The 13501-nt window shown below is 49.0% G+C and overlaps 2 protein-coding genes across 2 annotated transcripts; both read right to left on the reverse strand.

The window, feature by feature from the left end:
• Positions 1–522: 522 nt before the first annotated feature.
• On the reverse strand, positions 523–5051 carry LOC139600248 (TOG array regulator of axonemal microtubules protein 2-like). The gene is made up of 5 exons (XM_071448305.1): positions 5038–5051; positions 4698–4902; positions 3300–3516; positions 2150–2236; positions 523–758 (listed from the first exon to the last, which is right to left on the reverse strand). Exons 1-5 carry the CDS (start codon positions 5049–5051, stop codon positions 523–525), a joined length of 759 nt encoding a protein of 252 aa, XP_071304406.1.
• A 233-nt stretch (positions 5052–5284) lies between these two features.
• Positions 5285–13079, reverse strand: LOC139600254 (TOG array regulator of axonemal microtubules protein 2-like). The gene is made up of 7 exons (XM_071448317.1): positions 12889–13079; positions 11142–11247; positions 10156–10391; positions 8484–8636; positions 7257–7374; positions 6195–6298; positions 5285–5294 (listed from the first exon to the last, which is right to left on the reverse strand). Exons 1-7 carry the CDS (start codon positions 13077–13079, stop codon positions 5285–5287), a joined length of 918 nt encoding a protein of 305 aa, XP_071304418.1.
• Between the last annotated feature and the right edge of the window lie 422 nt (positions 13080–13501).

Here is a 13501-nt window from a genome sequence, read left to right on the forward strand (position 1 = left end):
CAGGAGAAATCCCTGAGCCACCTCCCCAGAGCTGCCACAGGCACAGCCTGGCCTCTGGGCTGCCCTGGGACAGCAGGGAGCCCAGAGCCCTGTGCTCTCCAGGAATGCCTCAGCTGCACATGCACCCTCCTGCTCCTCTCCCTGCCCCACAGCTCAGCAGCCCTACAGCTCCAGGGGCACTGCCAGCAGCACAGCTCCTTGCAGGGGGCACATGCAGGCCACAGCTGTTCCCTGCCAATGTGCACAGCCTCTCTGGGCTGACACAAGACCCTTCCTCCCATCAGACATTGGCCCTGCTCCCTGCTTACCTTTTTGGGAGGCTGAGCCATCCTTGGTCTTCACCTTGCCCTCAGTCTGGAGTTCCTTCAGGCCCCCCATGCCATGACTAGGAAGGGCGATGGAGAGAGCAGGGCTAGATGCACACCCTTCCTTAGTATTTTGTCATTTCTGGCACAGCTGAAAAGTCCCATCCGGAGGTGTCCAACTCAGCACTCGGTCAGCTTTCTGGAGAACATGAAACCTTCACCAGCCCAAGAGGCTGGAGAGGTTTTCCTGCACATGTGGAGGCTTGCTCTCAGCACACTTTATCAGCTGGGTGCCCATCACCTCGCAGAGGGCACAGGCAAGCTTGGTGACCACAGCGCAGACGTTGGCGCTTCGCACAGGCAGCGCCTTGTTCTCCAGGCAGCACCAGAGCACGGGCAGGGCGTAGCGCTGCACCACTTCAGGGCTCCTGGCATGGACCCATTCCACCAGCACTGCCGGGACAGAGACACAGCTCCTTACCCACCAGCCTCAATGCAAACAAGGATCCACCTCTGCTTTTGCTTCTGGCAAGCCTCTCTGGCCAAGAGCAGTGAAATAGCACTCAGAGCCCCATGACCCAGAAACGGGCAATGCAGCTGATCATCCTTGAAACAGAACCACCAATCCCTCAGGACTGATTTCTCCAACCAGAGCCTTGTACCTGTGGCAGACTTTGTACCTTTACTAAATCATTTCACTATTTGTTTCTGCATGAACAATGAATGAAACATCAAATTGCCTTCTATTTCCATTAACAAGTTGTCTAAACCCACACAGAAGATTTGCAAATGCACCCAAGAGAGGCAATTGAGGGATTTCTAATAAAAGGGATGATTCCATTTTTGTAACTTTGATGTCAAGTGCCAGAGGTCTCATCTGGCTCTTCCCTTTGCTCCGTGGCACACAGCAAAGGGCAGTATTAGAACACACTCCAAAACTCCAGCCCACCAGAGATGGGTGCTGCTTGACAGCTGGATGAGAAACATCAGTGCCTAGCTGGTGTCTTTGGCAGAATGCTTTTGTGGCTGCCAACAAAGAGCTCTTTCACACCTCAGGGAGTCTTAGAGAATCACCCAGACCCCATTGCCCTGGCATTTGGGCATCTCCACATTTTAATGGCATTTCCCCTCTCAGTGCTAATGGCATTTTTTCTTACAATGTGCACTGAAATAAAGGCATAGAGAGAGAAAAAGGCTACACAGGGGACTGAAATTTAGCCAGAAGACAAGTGTTTCCTCACATTGTCCCTGGAATCTGCTCTCTGCTCATTTTCTGAACTGAACTATATCAAACACAAACAAAAATTTACTACCAACAGGCTCCTTGCATGGCAGATTTGGCTGAGAGATCAAAACCTGAAATGCTCAGGAGACCAGTCTAATTTTCTGATCAGGCAAAATGTTATGTAGTAGCTATTTATTATTCTGTGGTGGAAGAGACTTCATTTTCTCTATGCTATTAATCCACCAGCAGTCATCAACATTCAAACAGCTCCTGAAAGTACCCAAAACCAATTCTGCTAAGCAGGAAAAGGGTTATGGCACCCATTTGAAAACGGCACTTCATTTGAGTTTAAATGCAATCAAAGACATTGGTCACTATGGAACTTGAGAAGAGCCCCAGTGAGAGCTCAGCCCCGAGGCCGAGCGCTGCCCCCATCTCAGATGCTGCACAGCTCTGCAGCAGCCAGGGAAAGCCTGCCAAATACACCTGCCTTGGCTATTGGGCAGGAGGGACAAGCTCAGCACCTCCTGATGTGGAGGAGCTACTCTGCTGTCTGTCCACAGGCATTCCCTGTCAATACTCCCTCAGAGACCTCTTGGCTTAGAAGGGGAGGCCATACCTGTGATACACTCTGTGACTTCCAGCAGAGCTTCACCACTCAGTTGGCTCCATTGGTGGCTGAGCTCTTTCATCAGTGACACTTCATCTACAAGTGAAACACACATTTCTGCTCACTCTTCTGAGGGCATAGGGGAAAGGACAGTGGGGAGGGAAAGGGCAGGGGCAACCCCATTTTTTACAATAAAGTCAATTTCTGCTGATTTTTTAATCCTTTTCTTCTTTCCTTCCAGCCTTCTTGGCAGGGTTTAAAATTCCAAAAGAAAAGCTCTCCTTTCACATTTGTAAATCCAAAGCTGTCTGCTGGACCAGGAGCTATGTTCAAACATTTCACATCAGGGACCTCAAGAGTCCAGTCACATGGAAGCAGTGGAAAGGTTTTGCATCCCAGAGCAAAAAGGAAGAAGCCCATACTTGGGACACAGAAAGGCACTGAGTCAGGCAGTTCATGACTTCACAGAGCAGCTGAGGTGGAGAAAGTGGAAACTGCCCCTGAAGACCTGACTCTTCAACACCCCATTTTTCAGGGATTTTCAGAGCTGACATAATCTGTGTGGCAGAGGAATTTACAGCAGCCCTTGCCTAGGCAGGTATTTGCTATTGCCATCTTGCCCCATCCAAAACATGTGGACCAAGGCATCACTGACAGCTGGAGACTTAGATCCGTTTGTTCTAAAGAAATGAACTCGGTCAATCACAAGTTCCCCTTTGGAAAAAGAAGACAAAGGAGAAAGGTGGGAAATAGGCAGCTAATGCCTCTAATGTAGAGCCTTCCAGGTGGCTGCTCTGCAGAAGCTCTGATGGGCCAGTGTCCCTTCATGCCAACAGCAAAGCTGTTCATATGGGAAGTCAGACGGGGCCCAAGCAAACTCCAAAACCCCTTTGCCCCTGAATTGTAGCAAAGCTGGAGTCCAGGTCTTGCTCTTCAGACCAGCGGCACAGAGCCAAGGGAGCCTGGGACTGTTGGGAAATGCTGCTGCACATTCCAGCCTGTTGGGGATGGTGCATAAGGACTGCACCTGCACAGCTTCTGGTGGGTGCCAGCTGCAGCCTTCCACAGACAACAACAGCTCCCAAGGCACTCAGCGCTCTCTTGTGTGGGACAGACAGAGACACAGCTGAGGAGAGTCCATGCCAGGGCCCAGCCTTACCTAAATGAACAACAGATTGGTCCAGTGCGTTCACAGCTGCGGCATGAACCCCGGGATCCTTTGAGTTGAGGTTCTTTGTTATTCCCTCCACCAAACGGATCAGCACCGGGTTCAGGGCATCTTCCAGGAGTCCAAGCATTTCTGCCAGCACCTCCAGCGCCTGCTGCTTCACTTTCTTATGGGTGTCATTTATTCTCAGGACAAAATGATCAAAAATCTGTGAGGAGAACAAACAACATGAAAGCTGGATTAAAATGACCTTGCCTGAAGAGGGGATGTAGAAATGAGCACTCAGCAATATAAAAGATGAAAGTGATCCCTTCTGTCAGGTCAGCCCTTGCTTGCACAATTTCACTGTTTTCCTGTGGGCCACTCACAGGAATGGTTGCACAACCTGATGCTGCTTGAAAGATTTTCATCTGTTTTTAAGAGTTTTGGCTGGGGACAGAAATGTTCCTATGGTATTTCTCTCCACCTATAGATCATTAGATCAATTCCATTTATTGATTCAAAAGGCTACCTTTGCTTTCAAAGTATGGAAGCCAATATTTACCATGCCCATTTTTCTATACAGTTGCCTCAAGTACTGAGGGCAGGTATGATTTTGCCAAAACTGTAGCAGGAGGAGATCAAAGTCTTATTTTGTCTGTCTCAGAATCTGTGTCTGGAGAGGGACAGGCCTCTGGTCAACTCTTCCAGGATCCAGACCATTGCTCTAACTAACAGGTAGACTTCTGAAATGTAATGTGCTGTAAGCTCTCATTCGAGCAGGTTCAGTCCCTTGACAGCCACAGCATCAGGCACCATTTTCTGGAAAAAGGGAAAAAGCTGCTCCTGGGAGGAGAAAGGATGGATCTGTCCTTAGCTGTTTTCCTCTTTTTCCAAAGAGAAAAAATGGCCCCCCAAGAAGGGTGAGCACCATCTTTACCAAGAGGAATAGGGATGAGGATGGACATGAGTAGCCAGAGTTGTGCCTGTGCAAGACAAGGTGGAGTTTACGGAAGTATCCTTTTAAAAACATTTTGTTTAAACCAACCCAGCCTGATACTTCTCTTCCCCATGCCAACCTATTTTTTGTCTAGAGAATGATTGCCATGCTTTCAATGGCTGGATTCCCTTCACTTAACCCAACTGGGAGCAGGAGAAAGCAGCAGTTACACCAGCAGAAAATTCTGCCATCATCTGATGAACAGCAGCAATAGGCACCTGCCAGACAAATACAGCTGGACTGAAAGAACTTGTCCTGAAGCCTGGACCTCAATTACATTTGTCTGGGTATGAGGGACCAGCCTGTCCCAAACAGCCAGGATGTAGTCCCAAGACACACTGAATTCACTTCACTTCTACAGGCTTGGGAAAGCAGCTAAAGGAAAGGAACCATGAAGATACCCTACATACTTGGACAATGTTACTGGAGATCAGCTGGGGGCTGCTTTTGCACAGATCTAGGAGGAGTGCCACTCCTTCCATGCGTGTCTGAAACCCCTTGGCTTCCAGGAGATGGTAGAGCTTCTGGAGTGACTCCCTTCCTTCCACAGTTGCAGGTAACGTGACCTGGGCTTTTGGACGGTGGAGGAGGCGTCCACCAGGGGCAGACTTCACCCTGCAAAACAAAACCAAATTAGGACCTGTTGCTGGTAAGACCTTTAGTTAATTGTGAGCAAAACATCCTGAGGAGCTTTCCTAATGATGTGATTTCAAGCTAGAAAATCATGAGGCTCTGAAGGACAACGTGGACCTTGTGACAGTCATTACGGGAGACAATCTGCAAGTGACATTCTCACCACTGCTCACTCAGGAAAACCAAGGATGAGATGCATCTGATCTATCTTCAGATGCCTTCCAAGGCACACATGGCTTTGTAGGGACATACTACTTCCAAGTTTAAATGCCTCCTCATATGGGATGAGTATGTCTTATAATAAGGAAACTCATCACTTTAAAGAAGTATCTCTACACCAGGCATGACAACATGGGAAATTAGCTCAGATGCATCTGAACAGGGGAACAGGGGCATATCTGAAGCATCCAGAAAAGCAGGAAAAGACATAGAAACTGAAGCCAGACAGGCCTGACCTACACTCACATTTCATTTGCTTCCCTAGAGACTAGATGCAAAGCTTAACAAATCCTCTGGGAATAATCCTCTTGGATCAACCTGTCTCTTCCATGAGCACAGGAAGATGCTAGCCATGCTACTGAGGCATGTGGTCACTTTCCTGCCACCGCTGAGCAGGACAGAGCTCAATAAACCCCCTCTGGTATCTGAGGAGAAGAGGTACAAGTAACTCTGCCACTGGCATGGAAAGACAGCAAGGACCAAATCCCTGTCTTAAATGCTGATTGCAGCACAGGGGGAAATAAACCAAACATGCTGTCCATCAAGCAAACTATATGAAGGACAGGAATAGCAAGACAAAAAGTCCACACTGAGACACCTGTTGACAAAAATGGCTCAGGAATTGCCTTGTGCCTTACTACTCAAACTTGGTACTGTTTGACAGTCAGAAAACCATGAATCACCCAGGCCAAACCACATGGATGGGAACTGCTTGTTTGGGGAATGGCATCCTGCTTCTAGACTGGGACTTCTCATTAAAACGCCCATCTAAAAAGGGCTCCACTTGGATGAAAAAAAACCCTGGTTGAATTTACTTGTCCCAAGTCAGGCAGCAGAGACTTGGCCCTTTCCTAGCCTCCACAACACTGCCCTTGCCACTGCACTGGATTGTCAAGAAGTAGAATGCAGAAATAGACATTTTTTTATCCTAGAGCATTTGTAGGGAAGGGAAACAATCTCTGGCACTGGTCATCTCCAGCAGAAAGATTTGTCTGAGGAAGAGGCATGTAAAGCTTGTCATGTGCTTTCTCACATCTGACAAAAGTGCTCAGTACCGTTTGATAGAGGGCAATGTGGCCTGGGGCTTCTTCGGGCTGTCGTTCCTCTTCTCCACTGGCTCCTTGACAGAGGGGCATTCACCCTTCTGGTTTCCCATCCCCTACAAAGACATAAAGAAACCCCATCAATCTTTAGAATATAACATAGGAAATTCCCTCTTTAAAACACAAGTTAGAACCAGGATCACTGCTACCGAGGCTTAGGGAAACATTTCCTAACGTACAGAAAAAAACACACCAGAGATTCAGTGATGCCAACTCTTTGGATTCAATAGCCCAAGGCAGGTTATGGGTGCTACCACACTGAGCAGCAGTCTAAAATCCCAAATTCATTAGTCTTGAGCATAAATGGGAATAATGCAAACTGACAGGCAATGAGTGGTCTTAAAGGAAGCAGCAGAAAAAATTGGACTCTTTGGAGGTTGACCCATTGTGTTGGAAGTTGATTTGGTTCAAGGCTTACTCTCCCTGCTCCTGCACCAAGGCACACTCCCTTCTGTAATGGAGATGGAAAGAATAAAATTCCCCCAAACAAACAAATGGTTTTCCACTGGATGCTGCTGAATTGACCAAGCTTCTTCCAGATCCACATGGCTTGGCAGCAGGGCAGTATTCCCAAAAGACAGACAGCAATTGCAGTAACTAGGATTGACTTGGACATCTTTTGTATATTTGGAAATTTCCTTGGCATTACTACTTCCAGTCTCTTTTGCAAAGACTCTCTTATGTTCAGAAGCACTATTCTCACTTAGTTGCATTACTGGGGCAGAGTAGGGAGAGTGTGGTAGGGGCATACACATGAGTGCAAACCCATTTTCTCCTCTTTCCCTTTCCTCTTTCTGACAGATATTCAAAGTATTCAAAACCCGACTTTTCCCCTAATAATAGCAGTTCCTCTGTGGTCTGCAGATGAACAGGCTGAGGATTAACAGCTCATTCCCAGGAGCAAAATGAATCAGCAGAAGTGGAATGAGATAAAGACACATCAGGTATGTTTGATCTCGTATTAGCAGTGGCAATACTTGCACAAAGGAGACATTTCTCCTGCCAAGCACTTACCTTCTTCTTAATTCTGGTCAGAATATCTTCCAGGTCATGTGGGGAAAGGGATTGCTCCAAAAGCTTTTTAAATTTTTGATTATTCAGCAACATCTTCACCATCTCCTGTCCATAATGTCTAAGGAAGGAAGGAAGGAAATAAAAGAAAATGAACAAAGGAAGCGTGTTAACAGAAGAGGCTGATGCCTTAAACTCATCAGGTGCAATGCTTGCATGAGAAGCCATTACCTACTCAGCAAAGAGGGAGATTTACCTCACTTGACACTGCACAGTGCTGTAGCTGAACACAAGGGGCAAAAGGAGAATGTGGGGCAAGAGAAAAATACCATTTCTCTCTGAAACTGGGGTTGTGCTTCTGTGGGATCAAAGGATCCCAGGGAACAAGCAAAACACATCTGCTTTGTTGTCAGAGCCTGTTAGCAGTGTCCTGCTGCCATTGCACAGTAATTTATCTTTCTCACCTCATGCTTGCTTTTGATTATTCTATACTATGTGGATGTACAGGGGCAGCTAGTTTCTCTAGAGATCTTGGCAGCTATTAATGGGAATTTCATCATCAAAGTAAGGGGATTTTGATGGTTTGGGGTGATTTTGCTGCCAGGAAACTATGGTTTTCTTCAAGAAGGAATTTGGAGGTCACTGAGCCACAGATAACAGCATTCCAGGTTTAGAAAGACTGAATACATTGGCTGAAGACCTCTGAAATATTTCTAGGGAAGTCTTAAGTTAATGAGAAACAGATGTTTGAGATCCTTCAGTGATGAACATTAGCCAACACTTTGGCTTTCCTTGTGCACCTAAGGCAAATCAGAACTGTTGGACTGGCTAATCTGAGCTCTTTTCATCTCAGTAAAGAATCCTTCATGTCACTGGAAGATGGTAATGCTCCTTCTTGCTGGCCAGCCTCAGGTTACCCAGTACAGTCATTTCCCCAGGCAAACCAGAGCAGCAGCCACAGCACCAAGCCTGGCAGAGCTCAAGAAGCCTTTGGACAATGCTCTCAGGCACATGGAGTGACTCTTGGGCTGTCTTGCACATGGCCAGGAGCTGGACTGGATGACCCACATGGGTCCCTTCCAACTCAGCATATTCCATGATTCTATGCCCCGTAGCCACACAGTGACGTCACTCATTATTTCCTTTCCTTTCCACTCTTTTGTGGTTTTACCTTTAAAGCCAAACACAAAACAGTTTTCCTGGTTTTGGAGGTGAAATGAAGATGATTACCTTGTGTCCTTGTGACAGTCCTGAGCCAGTGTCCCTGCCACGTGTGCCAGCCTCTCAGCCCGGGGGGTGCCTGCGAGCTTGGTGACTCCCATTTTCTCCATCAAGGACAGGAGCAGCTCGGCCGCACACTTCCGCACCTGGACGTAGCGGCTCCTGGGAAGGAGAGAGCAAACCCTGGGGCACAGGGACAAGGAGCAGCAGCAGCAGCACAGGCCTTGGCCAGAGTGTGCTCCCTGGCCTTGCTGGGGGAAGGAGCCTGGGCTCTCCCTGCACCTTCCAACACCTGCACAAGGTTCTGTCCTTGGAGAAGCACTAAGCTAGCACTGTACAGAAGGACTGCCTGCACAGAAGAGGGAAGAATTCAGTCTCCTTGCACTAGCTGATACTCTTTCCCAAAATATACTCAGGAAAAGATTAAAGTAATAGATCACATATGAATTATTTAGAAATAAAAGGCAATTCATGCTGACCCATCAGAGGGCACCCAGTACACAGAACTGCAGCAGGATGAGGCTCTTTCCACCCATTCATCCCCAAATCTGCAGACCTCTGGAAAGAAACAAATGCAGGGAAAACACGCTGTGGGCTGTGAATTTGCAAATATCCAGCAATGCAGCCTGTTTCTTTTGTAAAGATTGGCAAGGGATACATCTGAGTGTTTTCCCCTATTGCAAAGCTGAGGAAATGGTGGCAGTCAGTTTATCAAGGTTGTCCTGATCTAGAGACTGTCTCTTGGGAACTATCAGGCCCACCACCAACACTTAGGGCAGCATTTGCTTCAGCTGTCCCATGGGCCTCGGCCTGTGAAGGTGCCTGGAAAGTGAATCATCATCTCAAGGCTAACATGAAACATCATTTTGAATAGAAAGCAGAGCTCAAAGGCAGGACACTCATAGAAGACACCCTTTGGCAGCAGCTGCACCTGCTGTGCAGGCTGTGCCACACCCAGCACATTCTCCCCCATGTGCTCCACACCCCAGCAAGGACCCTCCTTATTTCTCAGGTTAATGGCATCATGAGGATACGTGGTTTTCCCCAGGGCCTCTGTGCTTAGCACTGAAAAATACCAACAGTGCTCACAGCTGCAATTGCAATTGTCCCTCTTCCCACAAAAGCACAAGGCTCTACCCTCAGCCTTTGCAGGCACTTTCACTTCCCCTCCATTCACCATGTCTAGGAAACTCTGACAGACTGGGAGAACTCCAGGAAGCATCAGGAAGCTGAGTCAGAGGAGCTTTAGTTTGGATGTCAGGAAAAAGTTTTTCACCCAGAGGGTGCTTGGGCCCTGCAACAGGCTCCCCAGGGCAGTGCTCACAGCAGCAAGCCTGACAGAGTTGAAGAAGCATTTGGACAACAGTCACAGGCACACGCTGTGAGCCTTGGGTTGTTCTGTGCAAGGCCAGGAGCTGGACTGGATGGTCCTGATGGGACCCATCCAACTCCCCCTATTCTACAGTTCTGTGACTCTGTGACCTAATGGGCTGCAGGAGGGCAGAAATAGGTGACAAGAGGAAAGAAATGAGGTTGATCAGAGAATCGATCAACCCTGAGTCCATAGAAGATGCTGGATACAGGACCCTTCCCTCCCAGCATTCCCATTCTCTCTCTCGGATCCCTTCCCCCATCCACACACTGGAAGGTGAAGAACATCACTAAAAGAAGAAGAACCTACTTGACTCCCCTGTCCATGAGAACAGTCATTGCTCGGGCAGGAGTCACGTTCTCTACCATCATCCCCAGGCTCTGACAGGCTGCCTTCTGAATAAACTCTGGGGAGTTCCACACCATGGGGAGAAGGACCGCAGCAACCCCATCCGCCTCGGAGTCCATGTCCTTCTTCAAGATGGCAAAGAGCTCTCCCAGAGTGACGATTGCTGAGCAGGACACCTTGGACCGGAGGTTGGTCACCTGGGGAAGTCATGAGGGGAAACATAAGAATCACCTTCAAAAGTAAACCAGTTTCCTTAGACAAAACTCCCAGGAAATCACAGCATGTCCCACTGTGTATACAGCAACATAAAAGCACAGGAAGAGCAGAAGAGCCCAAGCACAGAAAGGCACTTACTCTGGCACCAATTTCTGGCCTCACACCTGCTTACTGCAGGCATAAAAACATATGTTTCACTAAAGTGTTCTACTTAACCCTTCTATAATGTCAGATTTGCTGCTTTGATTTCAAGCCCTCTGATTTGAAAAACAAAGCAGCAAATTAAAGTATGGGATGCTTTCAAACCATAAAGGCACAAGTCATAAAGATAAACCAGTCAGGTGCTCCTGTTCAAAAAAGCAACACCTGTAGTTGAAGCACTCAGACAGCAAACAGAAAACACAGGCTCAGATCTACAGACTCATTGCAGTGTTCAATGACAGCTTGGGCAGAGATTGGGACTCTGGCATATAATGTCATTAGTGTCTCCATTTCTGCCTTGCATTATAATGGCACCACACTCAAAGACAAGTGCCAGATACCCAACCTGCCAGTAAATACAGCTACACATACACACAGACCCTACAGATAGCTGACAGACATTAGAAATAGAAGAAATGAAAAACCAGAAATGAAGGCAGTCGCTGAGCACACATGGAGATGAGCAAGCACATATCTACTCTACAAGCCATGTATGAAGGATGGGGGACAGTTCAGAACAATGTTCTCACCTCGCTGGTAGCTGCCAAGCAAATCTCACGAAGTCGACCAAGCAGGACTTCTGGATGGGACTCAGCCAGGCGTGGGATGTTGAAGAGTCCCTTCTTCTTCAGTTCCCTGAAAGACAAGTACCAAAAAGACTGATTTTTCTCTCTACCCAAGAACTAGGCAGCACCCTCTGAAACGACCATGCTGGCAGCTCAGTCAAACCATGGGAGGTGCTTTTCAAGGAGCACTTAATGAAATCATGGAACACATTGCCACAGGATGCTGTGGCTGTCAAAAGCATACACAAATCCAAGAGGCAAAGAGAGGGCTTTCAGAGTCTTCATGTGTGCCTTTCTGAAAATCTCTGCTATGAAGTCCCTCTGTCACTGCTTCCTAGAGCTGTGAGGCTGGGCCATGCTGCTGTTTCTTGTCACCTCCCTGTAGCTGTCCCTGAGACACAGTCCCATTGGGCTGTTACTGGGACAGGATTTTCCTTCTTTGTCAGCCCCAGCAAGCAGTGCAGCCCTGAGAGTCTGCACTGCCACTCTGGAGCTGAGTTTCCGCTCGAAAGTCTAGGCCTGTGTGTCACCCACTCCACTCCACCTCACCCATTCCCCAAAAATGCAGCAGGATGTCATCCCAGAAAATTGAGATTCCACCCCTGGGCGAGAACTGTTGAAACTCTGGCTTTTCCCACAACACTCCTACCTAAAACAAGCCCCACAACAGCAACATGTTATTTAAAAGGTGCAAACAACTCCAGCTCTCAGCACTTGCTTTGTGCAGGCCCTCAGCCCCAGGAAGGTATGTGAGGCATCAGGGCTGCAGCACAGGGCTGCTGACTGATCCCACGGGCACCCTGAGCATAACCAGGACCCCCCACACCTGCAGAAGCTCTCTGCACCTCACAGGGCACCAAAGAGAAATGGGGAAGAGAAAGCACAAGAGAAAGGGCAAAGCAAAGGAGATGCATTCTTGCTGATTTTGCATGTTTATCCCTGTGAGAATGAAGCATCCACCAATGAGTGGATGCTAACCCAGACATCAAAAAGACAACCAATATCACCTCACATTTGTAGGGTTATCACCTCTGGGCCTCCTTCTGTCTGCATAGAATTTTGGGACACATTGTGAGTGTTGACAAAACATCTCAGGCCCATATGAAGCAGTGAGAAGGAAAAGTTGAATTCCCAAAGTGCAAGATTCCTAGAGGATTTTATTTCTTTTTCTTTCTCTTCTGCTATGAGGCCTTCAAATAATAGCAGGCTGAGGGACTTGAAATCACAACAACTCAGTCCATTTCTCAAAAAGAGGAGCTCCCTGGAGCTGCTTCTGGGACTCACATGCACAAGTCCCTGCCATTGCTGACAGCAGTGGGAGCAGAGAGGAATCTTACTCAGTCCCACTGGGCTAGCGGCCCAAGGCACCCAAATCTCTACACTCAAAACTGCTGCCATCCTGCTTCTGCCTTCAGCCAGCAAATCATCTCATCCCACAGCTTTCTCTCTTCCCTCCACATTTCCCTTGCAGCTCCATGGAGCAGCAGGCAAAGCGAGAAACAGCACGGACCTGCTGCAGCTGCAGCACTGCTGCAGAGCAGGGCCAAGAAAAGGCTGCTCTCCAATCTTTATGCTCTCCCTGCTCTGCAGGGCTTTCACCAGTGCCCTTTGGCCCTCTGGGCTCTCGGGGCTCCGAGGCACGAGCAAGACACGCTTCTGACCGACCTTAACACTCCGAGGGACACTGAGGGAACGGCGGGGCCTTTCTTACCAGTCATCGCTGCCCAGCATGGAGAGTGCCTCCTGCAAGGACTGCTGTGGGTCTGAAAATGCTCTGTCCTTCTGCCCACGCCCACGGAGCGGCTCCTCTCGCCGCTTGGCACCAGTGGCCGTCTGCGGGGTCACTGTAAGGAGAGGGTCGGCCATGGGCGCTGCTGCAGCCCCGGGCGAGGCACCCGCCATGGCGCGGCCTGCAGCCCCATCTCCCAGCCAGGGCTCCGTGTGGCACACACTGCCACTGGCTCAGAGACTTCCCTGCTGCCTGGATCCTGGGGCTCCTTGCTTGCTCCCAGCCTCCCCCAGCTGGCCACAGCTCCAGGCTGAACCTGACAATTGCCCCCACAGCGCCGGCTCCCAAGTGCCACAGGTGCCACAGCCAGCGGCAGCTTCCTGAGGCCGCAGAGCTCCCACTCCCTGGGAGACAGTGCCCACAGCAGCAGTGGCCAGCCCAGGAGGGAACCCCTCAGGGGCCTCTCTTGTCTCAGCACCCTGATTTCCCCCAGCCATGAGGACAGGGCCACTCTGCACCTCCCTGAGGAAAGACCTGCAGCTGCCTTGTGACAGCACCAAGCCAAGCCTGAACAACCCAGCCCTGCTGGGCCTGG

This window comes from Agelaius tricolor, unplaced genomic scaffold (assembly GCF_023055355.1).
Source record: "Agelaius tricolor isolate 1412-34295 unplaced genomic scaffold, bAgeTri1.0.p SCAF_1, whole genome shotgun sequence".
Taxonomy (NCBI): domain Eukaryota; kingdom Metazoa; phylum Chordata; class Aves; order Passeriformes; family Icteridae; genus Agelaius; species Agelaius tricolor.

Excerpts from the sequence above, each read along its gene's own strand:
- LOC139600254 (XM_071448317.1), bottom strand. The coding sequence starts at position 13,079 with ATGGCGGGTGCCTCGCCCGGGGCTGCAGCAGCGCCCATGGCCGACCCT. Across the intron at positions 10,392-11,141 it reads GCTTGGCAGCTACCAGCGAG|GTGACCAACCTCCGGTCCAA; the intron begins GTGAGAACATTG and ends TGACTTCCCCAG. Across the intron at positions 7,375-8,483 it reads GACTGTCACAAGGACACAAG|ACATTATGGACAGGAGATGG; the intron begins GTAATCATCTTC and ends TTCCTTCCTTAG.
- LOC139600248 (XM_071448305.1), bottom strand. Across the intron at positions 2,237-3,299 it reads CCAATCTGTTGTTCATTTAG|ATGAAGTGTCACTGATGAAA; the intron begins GTAAGGCTGGGC and ends TTTCACTTGTAG. Across the intron at positions 759-2,149 it reads AGTCACAGAGTGTATCACAG|TGCTGGTGGAATGGGTCCAT; the intron begins GTATGGCCTCCC and ends CTGTCCCGGCAG.